We start from the raw sequence: 14028 nt of genomic DNA, 5'->3' as shown, positions 1-14028 counted from the left end.
AAAACATCCCTGTGTTATCAACACTGTTTCCAGCACAAATCCAAAACAAAGCCCCATACTAGCTACTATGAACAAAATTAACTCTACCCCAGCCAAAACCAGCACAATCCTGCTTCCTTATCCCTGCTCCCAGGACTTCTCACAATCACTAGGTTGAAAAAAGAAAAAGAAAAAACAAAATTAAGAAACAACTCATGGAGTAGAGACCAGAATGTGTGATGGGAATCCAGATTTCTTAACTGCCAGTATTAGAAGCATTTTGCAAAGCAGCAGTGAGAAGGTAGAAGAAATTAGAAACACACTGTATTTGGTTGGGGAAGAACTGCAGAAGGCACAAGTGGAACCATGGAATGTAGTGACAACTGAATTAACTAAATACTGTAGTGTATATAAAATGTAATGAATTTGTTTAGGAATATCTTTCTGTCTCTGTGGATAAGATAACGGATGTATCTTATAAAACTAAGTAAACTGATAGCAATATAATTAATGCACTTTCCCCAAGAGCATGTACCTTAAATAACATGATAGTCACCTGGATGAGTGCTCTGACCTTCTTCACAAAGTCAAGAAGTGTTCCAGTTGATTCCCATCAACCAGGAGCCCTAGCCAAGAGTCAGCCTCATCCAGGCCAAGCCTGAACCGTAACTGATGATACAAGTTGGGGCTGCTCAGAGGGACATTGGTCTGGGGTTGGCCGGGATTGCAAGGCTGGATCCAGTGCTGAGCTTTGATTGGAACAGCAAGGACCAAAGAGATAGATGTATTGCTGGGTCTGTACTTGTTTGGAGTTAGTGCTGCTTTCTGCAGTGTCCCCACAAACCTAGAATTACAGTGGGAGGTGTCAGAATTTGCTGAGCTAGAAATTAGGACTGATAATGTAGTGGTCAGTGTCTGAAGCTCAAGAATTTCACATGACAAAGACCGCTCAGGTTGTGGTTTGGAGATGACAGTAGTTGCGAAGCTTAAGTTCATGCCTTGAAATGCTTGCAGTGCTATGAAATGCTTATGTTTGATGGTAGCTTATGGTGTTAGACGTATGTTAGGTAGTTTATTTTTTGAGACTGACTAGTTGGTAGAGCTCCATATTGTTTATGATGCAGGGAAAGTACAAAACATTTGCTAAGGTGAGTACAGTGAGTAGGAGTAAGCCACTCAGCTTTGCTCAGAGACAGAAGACTCTCTATTCCTGGAAAATGTGATGGCAAAGGCCTTTTGGATTTGAGGTAAGAGTACAAGTTTCTGTTAATGTAAGAATGAAGAGAATATTTTCCATTGTTACTTTTCAGAGTGAAATTCCAGTGTGAAGGAAAAAAGAAAATAATGCGCAATACTGATGCCTGCTAATCGTTGTTACGTTTAGGCAGACAGGGATGGAGTTACTCTGCAGATACATTGTTTGTCATGGCTTGGAGCAAGGATGATTAGATTGAGAGGCTTAGATCTCTCTTTCACAATTTTCCAAACCCCTTGGTGTCGTACTAATTAACACGTGTTCCAGCTTTTTTCTTCTTCTGATTGTACCTTCCAAGAAACATTTCTGTGAAGCTTTCTTTTCTCCTACAACTTTGTTGAGGTATTCTAAACTGATTTTGTTGTACACAATCTAATTACATTCCTTCTAGTTAGATTTAGCTGGACGTCTCTCTCAAATTATTTATGATCTATTCCTGGTTTCCTCATTGGATAGAGCAGGTGGCATAAAATTGCTCTTAAATATAGTACTTTCTGTCTCATCTTTGTTTTCATAGCCTTGAATGTTTTATCAACTTACTTAGCTAGTAAGGCTTTATGCTTGGAAATCGTGAAGTGTGAGGAAAATAGTTATATTAGATCTTCCATGCAATGAATCAAAACCAGGCATTCAGAGTCTACTGTAGGCTGTGAACCCAATGAAATAATTGGGAAAGAATTTCAGTAAATGCAGTAACTGAGTGTGTGAGATGAAGTTTGGCTTTGAGAATTACAGAGACTCGAAGCAGGGGAAAAAATAGTAAGATAAGGCTGACAAAAAAAAAAAAGTACATGGACACCATAGCAAAGAAAGTAGAATTTCTCTCATAGAAGAGGGAAAAAGATGGAAAACTCCGCAAAGGAGAAATTTTGTGATGCTGTTGACCAGCAGATGGTACATGGTGGGAAGGATTTTTTTTTTTATCTGTCTTTAAGCATCTGCTATAGGTGCATGAGCTAAGCTCATCTTCTTAAGCTTCTGCATGGAGATCTATATTATAGTCATTTGGTTATTCTTAACAACTGGACCAGTACCACAATAGTCACAGATTAGGCAGGGATGCTTCAGCACCTGGTGGAGGAGAATCATGGACTACATTTGTAGAACGAAAGGGATGTTGGTACAATGATATGGAGAGAGAACTGAGATATCTGAAAAAAATTCCAGACAGTGAGATGGATAGCTCAGGGAAACAGCCTCCCAAGCAAAGTGTTTTTTCGTACTTCAAACTTGCCAGAAAAAAAGGCAAGTAAATATAAAACTGGTAGGAAGCAGTCTGTTGGCTGGGGAAAACAACCTAGATGATTTAATAGACTTTCTGTGACTCTAACATCTGGATTCAGGGAGTTAATCTGAGCTAGTGGCGTTCTGAATCTGCTGATCTGGTGCTAAATCAGGAAAACTGGGAATTCACAAAATGCACAGCTGAACTGATAACATTAGAAGGCACCACACATTGAAACTGGTAGTCACTCACCAAACAATATGAAACCTCTTTGTTAAATTTAAAATAATAAAATCAGACTGGAAGAGACCTCAGAAGGGGACTTAAGTCATCCCATCATTCATAACAGGTGTCTGTCTAGTCTCATCCAGTGGTGGAGATGCCACAACCTCCTGGCTGCTCTGTTCCAGTTCTTCATGATCTCAGCACCTCACTGGAAACTTCTTTCCTAGAATGTAAGCTCAATACTACCTCCCCTGTCCGCTACAGCCATGAAGCCCATTTGAAGACTTACTATGTGTATCCTACAGCCTCTCTTGCTTACGATTCCTCCTTTGCCCCACTCCTAACTTTGAAATTTCTATATCAAAGAAGGGTTTAAACCCTCTAATCTTCCCTTATTGGTCATGTTTCCAACATTTCTAATCATCCTATTTGCATGGTCTCCAATTGTGTCAAAACTTTCTTCATGGAAACCCACACAGAACTGCAGCTGCAGTGTTACCAAAACTGAGAAAGCAAAAGGAAAAATTTGTTTTGAATATCTACTTATTTGTGTACCTTGGTATGGCATCTGCTATTTTCATAACAGCACTACCTCATGTACTCTTGTTCAGACTGACCCACTGTAATAACCCCTATATATTTTTTAAATCCTGCTATATAGGCTATATCTCTCTCTTTCTATGCAGTTGATTATTTATGTCCAAATTTAGAGTTTGCAGTTGTCCCCATAGAAATTTCATCCTGTTTTTTCTGTCTCTTCCATTTGGCTGGTGATTCAGCAGATTTGGTGTACTCTCCCAAGTATTTTTTTAAAAGTATTTAGTGGATAGAATTGCCAAACGTCATAAATTGGGACTAATGGCTCATTATGCCATACCCCAAGGCAATTAAACTTGTACTTTATTTAAAAGGGTCTGGATTTTATGTGAAGGTAAAAAAAGGAGCACAGATAGTTCTTCTTGGTTGCGTAGAAAAGGAGCCCTCTTTGTATGTGTAACTTAACATGCTGTTTTTTTCAACACTTTAATATAAGCCTGAGACATTCTTAAATACTATTTCTAAGCATTTATTTCAAGACTTAGCTGTGGTTATAGCTCATAAGCATCCTGCCCCACATTTCTTAGACAATGTGGTAGAGAGGAGCTTGAACCATTGGTGCAATTAGGTGGCAAGTGGAGCAGAAGTCTTGTCAGTCCTCGTTGCTGAGTGTTCCTCTAATGGCTCTCATGGTGGCTGTATTTGTGGTGGAAATTTTCATTTGTTTGAAATACTTTTCTTGGGTACAACTGTTTCATTCTCGTTAGCCAGATCCTCTGAGGGGCTTGCACAGGTACAAGAAAATTGCTATTTTAATTGAATAGCTTCACCTTCAAAATACTTGGCCAGCGTATCTTCAGATGTCAAAAAACCTGCTGGCTGATACTCATAAGAATTACCTAAGCAGAAATTACTTCCACTGTTATGCCATCTCTCCTTTCCCCACCTCTTTAATTCTGGGTTATGTTCACCTTTTCTGTTTGACTGGTAGACTGGGTTGTAACTTTCCAGGCGGGTACTGGAGTGCTTATAGTTTGTACAGCACCTGAGGGACTTGCTATAATTTGCCACAATGCAAATAGCGATGAAAAACTAATAGTTGGACTGAAATGGTGGGAAGGTTCAGTATGCAGTCCTAAGAATTCAGTTGTGCAACGAAAGGTTAGAAGGGAAAATACCAAGAAAGGCAAATGAAGGGTATGGTGAAGTTTGAAGTACTTAATCCTGGACGCATGGGATTGCATTTGCAAATTCATTTCTCACGCACACTATTATTCTTCTGTAAACTCTGATCAATTTGCTAAATAGGTTTTCCATAACAAGATGATACCTTTCTGTAGAAAAATAACATGTAAAATACCCAATTCTAGGTTGTTCCAAATGTGATCTTCAAAAGTTGAGAATAAGGCACTGTAATTTGTAAAGTATGCTTTTACCCCAAGGATCAACAAGTAGTTCTTTGCTAAGCAATATAATTAATCAAGAAAAGAAGAGATTAAACATTGCCTGCCATGTTGTGTTGTCATCACTGCCTTTTAACTGAATGAAAAGTTTGTATAACTACATATGATAATATTTTTAGGCTAAAGGAATTTTTTTACTGGAATGGTTTGCTGACTTTATACATGAAACCATATTGACTTCAAGGAAAAGAGTCTTCTCATTTGAACAAAGAAGTATAGTAATTTTTTCCCATGTTTTCTACTTCCTTTGTCCATTGCAGAACTTATAAATTGATATGAGACCTTCAGGAATTAAATGTTTATATAATAAAACTAAAAGTATTCTCGTCAAAGATGTTAAATGCAAAGTTCAATTTAGCAGGGTTGCTCACTTTATACATGTGTGAAGTATAATTAAGTGTTGATTTTAGTTTAGCTGAAGTATTTCACCATTGAAGAAGCTGAAGCACAAGAGAATGTGAAGATAAAGGTTGTCGATATTACCTACCTTAAGTAGTCACATTTTACTTCTTAGGTTCTAAAAACATTCTCATGTAATTAAAGAATGGCTTCTTGACAAACGGTTCACAAGAACTTTACAGTTCTCCTAGACGGAAAATTGTTCTTCGAATAATTTATGAAATTATTTGGAAAGTACTTTGAGATATGGCGTATCTGTATTTTGAGTGGCATTTGTTAGTTTTAATTGCAGCCCTGTTCATATATTTCCATTCATGCTTGTGTACACCAATTAAATAAAAAAAAAAGTAGTTTTTCTGACCAGATCTCCATAATGAGTCTCAGAATACATCACTGTGCTGAACTTTCTTTGAACATACTTACTAGAAAATTCCTGGAAGGGAAAGGAACATAAACTTCATATAACCACGGGAAAAGCAAATGGCACAAGTACTCTCTTAAAATCTGTATCCTCAGGATTTGGTATGGGTTGTGCTTCCAGTATGAAAAAACTGTGTGACATCTTTCTGGTACTTCTGCATCCAGTTGATGCCAAACAATACAAATTTGTGGGACATGAAAACAAAACAGTTGGAGGGGCGGGGTTTTAATTAATGTTGCTTCTGTATGGATTAGTTGTTTTATTCAGTTGAGTTCTGTGCCTAATTTGCATGGATATGATTTATTCTCAGTTTTTAAATAATGTAATAGGGTTCTTTCTTTCATTTGAAGGGGTAGAGGACCACTGAAGAACACATCTGATGTAATTAATGCAGCAAAAATGATTTCAGAGTCAGGATCAAGGATGGATGTCCTAGCACGGCTGATTGCCAATCAGGTAGGTTATTTATGCAGCAATGCATTCAACTTTGTCACAGATTAATCAGTCCACAGAACCTCCAACACCTAAGAAGGTCACTTACAAAAGCACTTGCGACATTTTTAGGTCTACCTGTCTGATTTTCCTTTTCTTCTCAATTTCTGAAGCAGTGGATACGTAGATCCTGTCCTAATTGTATGTGTGGATTCTCTTCTTCATACATACCAATGTGTCTGTTTATATACACTTACAAGCACACATAAATGTATGTGTACTTATATCACAGATGTATATGTACATATATTTATGTACATATGTATTGGTACATATGTGTATATTTGTGAGCTCCTTTAAGCTATGAATGCAACATTTTAGAGATACAGTATATATGAATAGGTATGTATGTATATATAAATATATATATTCATTGCTCCTTTAAGCTATGAATGGAACATTTTAGATGTATAATATACTCCATTCTTGACTTCCTTGGGTAAACTACCCAGAAACAACTTGCACTGTTTCAGGTGAGTCAGCTTAGATGTGGGAACACAGGATTGTTGCATTGGCATAGAGTTCTGCTGAGCGGGCTTACTGTTTTGGACAGGTGCTAGGTCTCAGCACCATGCTTAATAAGGTTACTGACTTTTCTTCTCTGTCTTTGAAATTATTTGTTTTCCACCCTAACCTCTCTATATATTACAGAATCTGTGCTTTTGCTGTATCTAGGTTCTCTCTCCTATCTCTCTCCCCCAACACTGGCTGTTTCTTGGGAGCATTGATGTCAAATGGTTTTCCATGTAAATACCCTTCTGGATAGTCAAGAGTTTTGGCCTCTGCATACCTGCAGTCTCGACGTGATTTTTTTTTTAGCGTTTAAAAGAAATATGTATCATCATCAAATGCAAAGGGTTAAAGCTGTAAGGTCTACTTTATTTCCGTTGGATTTTGAAAGCATCAGATAGCTCTAAAACCCACCAAAAAACTCAAACCAGGATCTACGTAAATCGATAAGCATGCTCATTTTCCTGGCTAGGACAACTGCATAGTAGCTCAGCAAATGAATACACCAAACAGCTCGTCACATGCAGCCCTCTTGGTTGTTTTAGGGCCAGACAGTGCCAATAGAACAGTGTAGTGAAATGTCAGTGTGCAAGTATCAAATCTAAAGCATTTACGTTCCTAGTCTTTGTGACTGCCTTTTAGGCACAGGGTAGCATGGTATAGTCACTGTCTTCCGCACCCTCACAATACTGTCTTTCTTCCCCTCACTTTTGATTTTCATATACAATGCTTGCTTTTCTAATATCTACAAAGCAGCAACAATCTGTTAGTGTTTTCAGTCATATGTCTCTCTGAATTCCAGATAACGAGACAATTTCTATTCTCGGTCTATACAGTTGTGGATTTGTGGAAAAACTAGGTAAAATGTCTTGAGTCCCTGTTTCTGATCTTGACAGTCTTCCAGCACGTACCTCTTTTCAAGAGCATTGGAGAATGGCTCCTTTCAAGATTTTATCAATTACAAATTAAAAGTCAAAACCGTCACTTGTCACTGATCTATTGCAGAAAAGGATGTGGTATCAAAGCCAAAGATGAGTAAGGGTCATAATCTCTTGCTCTTTTTAGAATAGGGAATCCAGTCTCGCTGAAATATTTCTTTCCTAAAATTTTCCTTTTTCTGTATTATTACAGTGACTCCAGACTAGAAACATGAACAAATAGTGTGAGGAAAAAATAGCCATGAATCATTAGTGCTAATAATTACCCTCGTAGCTACTGGGAAATGTGACATCATTCAAGTTATTTTTAACCTTTTTACTGGATTCACTCAAATTATGTCCATTTGTCCTAGCTCAGAGCTTGCACACAGTTGATACCCTTGAGCCACCTGACCCCTGCTATTTATTCCCCGTGGCATCTTGTATGCATCTGAAATACACTAGTCAGTTATAGGTGTATTTTAGGTGTAATTTCACATTATAAGCAGTAGAAGCATATTTTAGGTGTAATTTCACATTATAAGCACTAGAAGCAAATGAGTATATACAATTAAAAAAAAAAAAAAAAATTAACCAAAGCAGCCCTTCCAGTACCTCTGTGGTGAACACAACCACAATCATTTCTAGACACGTGTCAAGCTTAGTAAAAAAGAGAATCTCGCCTTTATTCCTCCTATTACAAAGATGCTTAATATGATCCTCTCACTCCTCAGATGGTTAGAAATGTTTTAACTTCTATAACCTTTTTTCCCCATGCCAAATCATCCTTTAACTTTCAGAGCTCTTTTCTTACTGTGTTTTTTTTAATCTCCAAGGTATTTGTAAAGACCAATAATTCCTTTTCTCAGCTGTTATTTTGTCAAATTTCCTATGCCTTGCTCTCTTGGGGTCCTAAAGTAAAAGAAACTGTACATTCCTCTGGGCTACCTAAAAGCTGTTCTCTGAAGTTGGTCCAAACTGAAGGAAACCTTCAAGAATTTGGTGCCCAGACTGGAACATGAATTCTAATGAGGTTTTATGAGTGCCTTTCTCAGCAGCATTAATACTTTTTAGTGGAATATTTCACCTGTTGCCTTTCAGTAACATCTAAATTACGTGGAATTTTTATTCCATGTAAAAATGGATTAGTATGATTTGCTTCAAAAGTGAAAATAGCTAGCTCTACATTGTACCAATTTTCAAGTAACTGTTATGGGTCCTTGCATTCTTCCTGCGCATACTTTCCTTGATGCTTTTTCACCACTTGCTATTGAGCTTAGGCTACCCTGTAAGTATTTGTTACCACTTCTGATAACTGTCGTTTAATTAGGCCACATCACTTCACTGTCCACAGTTGTCCCATGACTCAACTATTGCCCTGCCTTTGCAGTTAACAGGACCACAGTAATGTATGACAGCATTTTCAGTATTCAAAGCTACATGCAAGGAAGAAAAGCAAAAACCTCACTCTATTTCCTCCATCTAGCTTCAGACCTGGGCAAGAACCTAAAATAAGCAATCACTGCATAATGAAGAATCATTGTTGCTTCTCTTTGACCTTTTCCTGTTCATAAAATATTTTCAAATGAATTATTTTGGTTCACACTCCATGTAATTTGAGAGATTCAAAATTGAGAACTGTAGAACTACATCGTTCATACAGGTTTTCTGTTAGGAGGAGGAAAAAAAACCCCAAACCCACCCTGAAGCTGTATTTGCAGTATTCTATAACTCATCAGCCACAACAGCACCTCTCTGATAACACTGTTCTTCATTTCAGATTTTTATAAATCCCTCTTCCTGTGCTTGAAGGAAAGGGACACAGTGTGGTACAATTAACAGGATTCAGTTATATTTCAGTCCATACTCACAGCACTTTAAGATGGCTCAGAGTTAACAACTGTGAAAATAATCACAGTACAGCATCAGCATAAACCTAGGCAAATTAATCACAAGTACATTGGTAATAAATATAGTTTAAAATAAGATTGTTCCAAATTCATTGTCAAATTTGTGACCTGAAAGTCCTGAGATAATTAAGGCAGTTAGTACATCCTGGTTTTAATGGAATGTGTTGTAGATTAAGATCTTTATTAAAAGCCTCCTCAGTATTCCATTTGTTTTGCACCAGGAGGTGCTGGTCCATTATGATCCCAGTAAGAAAGGCACTCAGACTCCGTGAGGTGTCATTTAAAATGCTGTTTGTCAGAGCTAACACTGTAAGGAAAGAGTAATGTAGATAATCTTACATCCCTTTCAGTGGGGGCAACCCCAGGTGGTGTAGCATCAAACGGGCCTCCAATCCACGCACAGCACGCTGGGCAGACCCTGTTCAGAGAAGAGATTCCCCCATTTTGGACATTTGAGCTATTACAGGATTTTCTTACAAGGAAGCAACTCTATTAATCATTTCCACTGTCAAACAGGATGTTCACATGAGAACTTCTTTCTGCAGTCCTAGATAAAGGCAAGGATACGCAGGTGGCCTTATCACCAGTACCAAGTGGGAGCTGCCCAGAAGCTCCTCTGCTGCCATACGTTAGCTAGGTGTATGCTGCAGCCAAGGGATTTGTGCACCACAGCATGGCCTGAAGGCCAAGTGGTATGTGCAGCATAGCGCAGCGCAGCACAGGCCTGGCCCCACTCAGGGCAACTGCTGTGTGAGTCAGTAACTCCTCGATATACAGTGGTCTCTTGGTCAGGATCAACATCAATGCAATAAAATGTTAACTACTTTTAAACTCTGGAAGCATAGGGATCAATATGAAACATCTCTTTATATAGAACCAGGTAGTCTCCTGACTTAGAAGCTGATTTCAAGTACCTTAGAAAAGTTTTCCTGAAAGTAAAATTGAAAGGGCATCCTTCAAAATGGTTAGCTGATAAATATGATCCAAGCAGATGTGCCAAAAAGATCTTCTGATTACAGGATCACCTTACCTAAAGGCTTACAATCAACAAATAGTTGCAATAAATTATACATTTATATTTATAGTAGTGGGTCTGTGTGTGATTATACCCAGTATTAACCACCATGAAGACAGATTCAGATTCTAGAGAAATGCTACTGACTTCGTTAGCAAAGGAATGAAGTCAAAGCAGGAACAATACTGTTTACAGTCAAAATTTCCTGCAGAATTGTTTGTCTTGAGCTTTTGTGCCACTGCTGTGCCAGTGGCTTTTTCACTTGGATTGTGAATGTTGGTTTCACTGTGTTTTTAATCACTGTATAATTTATCAAGTCACTTTGAGGTTTCTGTGGATATTATTTCTATTAGGTAAAACACCACTGCATCGTTTGGATGCAAGTCAGTTCTGATGCTATTCTTATGGAAAGCTCTACCTTCAATATGTATGGGAAAGAACCTCTCATAATTTGCCAGGTTCTCTAGCTAAGAATGTGAGGCATTACACTGGTAACCATCAATTGCCTGTGGGATGATTAAACTCAGAATTTATAATTGTCCTTCTGTTGCAGCCTAGTGTTTGGTTTCACTAGTAAGCAAGTGTTGCTTGTACCAGATGTTTCTGAGCAATATGTAGAGGATTCCTTATGGAATATCCTCTCTACAGAGTACATTTCTTTCTAACATCTGTTTACCGTTGATTCAGATATGCTGTAAGGCATGAGGCTTTAATTTTTTTGTAGTACTTTATCCTGCTTAAAGTAGTGTGGAATGTTATCTTTACCGCTGTAAATGCCACTTCTTTGTGTTGTGTTGGTCCCTGCCTTGGTCGTATCATCTTGTAAAGTTTTATGGGTAAAGTACATAAAAATGAGCACACTTGGTCAGACTGTAGGTTCACTTAGGCCAATATCCTGTTGCTGACAATAGTTGATAGTGAACATATACAGAACTTGGTGAGATAATGGCATGGGTTTCATGATACTTCCACAATATGGTCTCCCAACCTCCAGCAGCCATTCAAGACTTTACTTAACCAAACATATTTTTGATACACTTGAGACATTAAATAGTCCTTGATAGTTTTTTCATTAATTTGTCCAGCAATTTTTTTAACCCATGTAAGCTTTTAGTATAACCATTCTGCAACAAAGATTTCTGCAACTTAACAACACAGCATTAAGAACCATGTCCTTTTGTTTCGAACTCGTGCTAGTTACTTGTAATGACCTCTTGGTTTTGTATTGGAGGAAAGAATACCTGTCTTCATGAAAATCTTTGTTGTCCTTTTCCTGTTTTCTTATGTGCCTCGTAATGGGTGAGAGAGGGGAAAGATGCACCATACCTACACAGGGTAGTAAAGCTGTGGGTATACCACAGAGTTGTACAGTTGCACAATTACATTTCAGAAGTCTTTGCCTAATAATGCCTAGCATTTGCTCCTTTTTAATACTACTGAGCACTGAACCAGTGTTTTCACTGAACTATTTTAATCTCAAGGTCTTGTTCTTGAGTGGCATTTTCCCAGTCTTTGATGCATATCATCTTTAGCATTCCTAAAATGTTACACATTTCTTCTCTAATGGTATATAAGGAAGATATAGTAAATGTGACTGGCCTGCCACTATCATTATATAAAAGAGTACTACATAATAAGGTTAAAATATTCTTGTCTCTGAATGTCTATAATTTACATTGTCACTATTTGAAGTGGATGAGACACTGTATCGGCACCCTATCTGCCCATCTCTTGAGTTTTTTCAGTGGAAAAAAAAAAATCACAGTGTATTTAAGAAGAGGAAAAGAAAAAATTGAGGAGCAATCATCTCGTTCCAGGGAATACACCCTGTCTTGATATAATTAGTTCTGATGCTTAAAGGGATTACAGTTGCATTTGACTGGAAAGACAGATTTTTATTAATTAAAATTAAGTAAACAATGAGTATTCCAGTTTTCTAAACAGTCACTGAGATACATTTAAATACTGATTTGTGTAGTTCTTAAAGCAGTGTTGAGTAAGGAAGAAACAAAGATGTATTTTAGTATAGTTTTCTGTAATACACTAACACTTTGAAAACGTCACACATAAGAAAGAGAGGATGTCAAGAAACTCTTCTATTTGTATTCTAAACTATGCCAAAGTACAGAAAACATTTTAGTAATGGATCTAGCAGAACACGAGGTAAGGACTGACATTTAATTCGTATTAATTAATTTAAAATTGGTCACTTTAGTTTCTTCATTATTCCTTGCTATCTTTTCCCAAGTCTAAAACATGAACTTGCTTGCTTAACCAAACATTTCTATTCTGTTGCATAGTCATGAAGACTAGAATCATCACACCCACATTTTAAACAAGTATCTTTAGCAAAACCAGTAGTTTAGGTAAAGTATTTCATAAATTAAGTTGAACTGGTGCTTTTTCTGACTTCTGGCAGGTTTGGGATTTAAATCACTAAAGCATTGACCACAATTCCGTAAGACCAAAGGTTTAATAACGGTACAAAACCATAGGTAGTTGTTGCCACTGCAGTTGGTGGGAACGTATTTCTTTTTTAATACACAAAGCTGAACACAATTTCCTGTCAAAAGAAAGTGACCATATTTATAATGTAAGTACAGCACACAGGCTAAAAACATGTCTCTGAAAAACTGTAGGGATCTATTTCTTATTTCTCATGCTCACTTTTCAGAGCTGTGGTAGCATGATAGGGACTCACCATTCACCTTAAGATCCCTTTATTCTGCCAGAGCAATGAAAAGCAGCTTTAGAACAAATGCATACCAGGCCTTAGGTGTCTAGCCTGGTACTCACAGAGCAGTGTTTCCCCTCCAAGTACTCCAAGTATTTTGGAAGTTCACAGAAGTGAGGGTAGAAAGATGCTATTTTTGTAAAAAATACTGTGTTGTTGAAAGTACTGAAACCAGTGAGTTTTCTGTAAGACATTCTTGATCTGCAGATCAAGTTGAATAAACTCTGGATGGAACACACAAAAAAAAAAGATAGTATTATAAGATAAAGCATAATTTCATACAAATGTTAACATTGCTCTGCATTTAAGCTTACACTTGCCCACGTAAGTATTACTGTTAATGTAAGTATCTTCTTAAAAAGAAATCATAACCTCTTAGGAATTGAAGGGAAAGTAGCTATTCTATACATTAAAGAATTTGTTTAGAAATATTGCTAAGGCAAGGCAGGCAGTGTTACAAAAAGTGAACATGGGGAAGTTTAGGATTATTCTGAGCTTCTCCAATTACTTTATTAAAAAGCTTCACAGGAGGAATGAACTACACAACCTGATAACAGCTGCAGTGAAAAGCGAGGCTACACTCGCGTACAATTTGAATACTCCTCAGTGAAGTATTAACCTGATGTCTGAGACAAGTTGCTGAAGTGCTTTCTTAATTGTTCTTTTCTTACTCTTCAGTGTCCAGACCAATCATGCAAACAGGATTTGTTGGCTTACCTAGAACAGATCAAGCTGTACTCCCATCAGCTCAAAATCTGCAGTCAAGTTAAAGCAGAAATCCAGAACCTAGGTGGAGAGCTCATCATGTCTGCTGTAAGTAGAAGAATGGTATCAATTACTCTATTAATCAAAATAAATCTTAAATTTTAGCTGTGCTTTCCTGTGCTTGTGAGATGTTCCAGTGTAGTCCTGAATCTTGTTTTATTCCCCACTGTTTTTTACACTT

The 14028-nt window shown here is 37.5% G+C and overlaps 1 protein-coding gene across 2 annotated transcripts in view; it reads left to right on the top strand.

Moving 5' to 3' along the window:
• The window catches only part of CTNNA3 (catenin alpha 3), a 596807-nt gene that overhangs the window by 563103 nt on the left and 19676 nt on the right, over window positions 1-14028 (top strand). For both annotated transcript variants that reach the window (XM_009290520.1, XM_019474931.1), the window contains 2 exons: window positions 5855-5960; window positions 13761-13895. In XM_009290520.1, coding sequence (XP_009288795.1) covers window positions 5855-5960; window positions 13761-13895 — 241 coding nt within the window. The remainder of the gene's footprint in view (window positions 1-5854; window positions 5961-13760; window positions 13896-14028) is intronic.

The sequence above is a fragment of the Aptenodytes forsteri genome, unplaced genomic scaffold (genome assembly GCF_000699145.1).
Source record: "Aptenodytes forsteri isolate BGI_AS27 unplaced genomic scaffold, ASM69914v1 Scaffold349, whole genome shotgun sequence".
Lineage (NCBI taxonomy): Eukaryota > Metazoa > Chordata > Aves > Sphenisciformes > Spheniscidae > Aptenodytes > Aptenodytes forsteri.
Note: the sequence above shows the minus strand (reverse complement) of the source record. Positions and strands in the feature narration are given on the sequence as shown.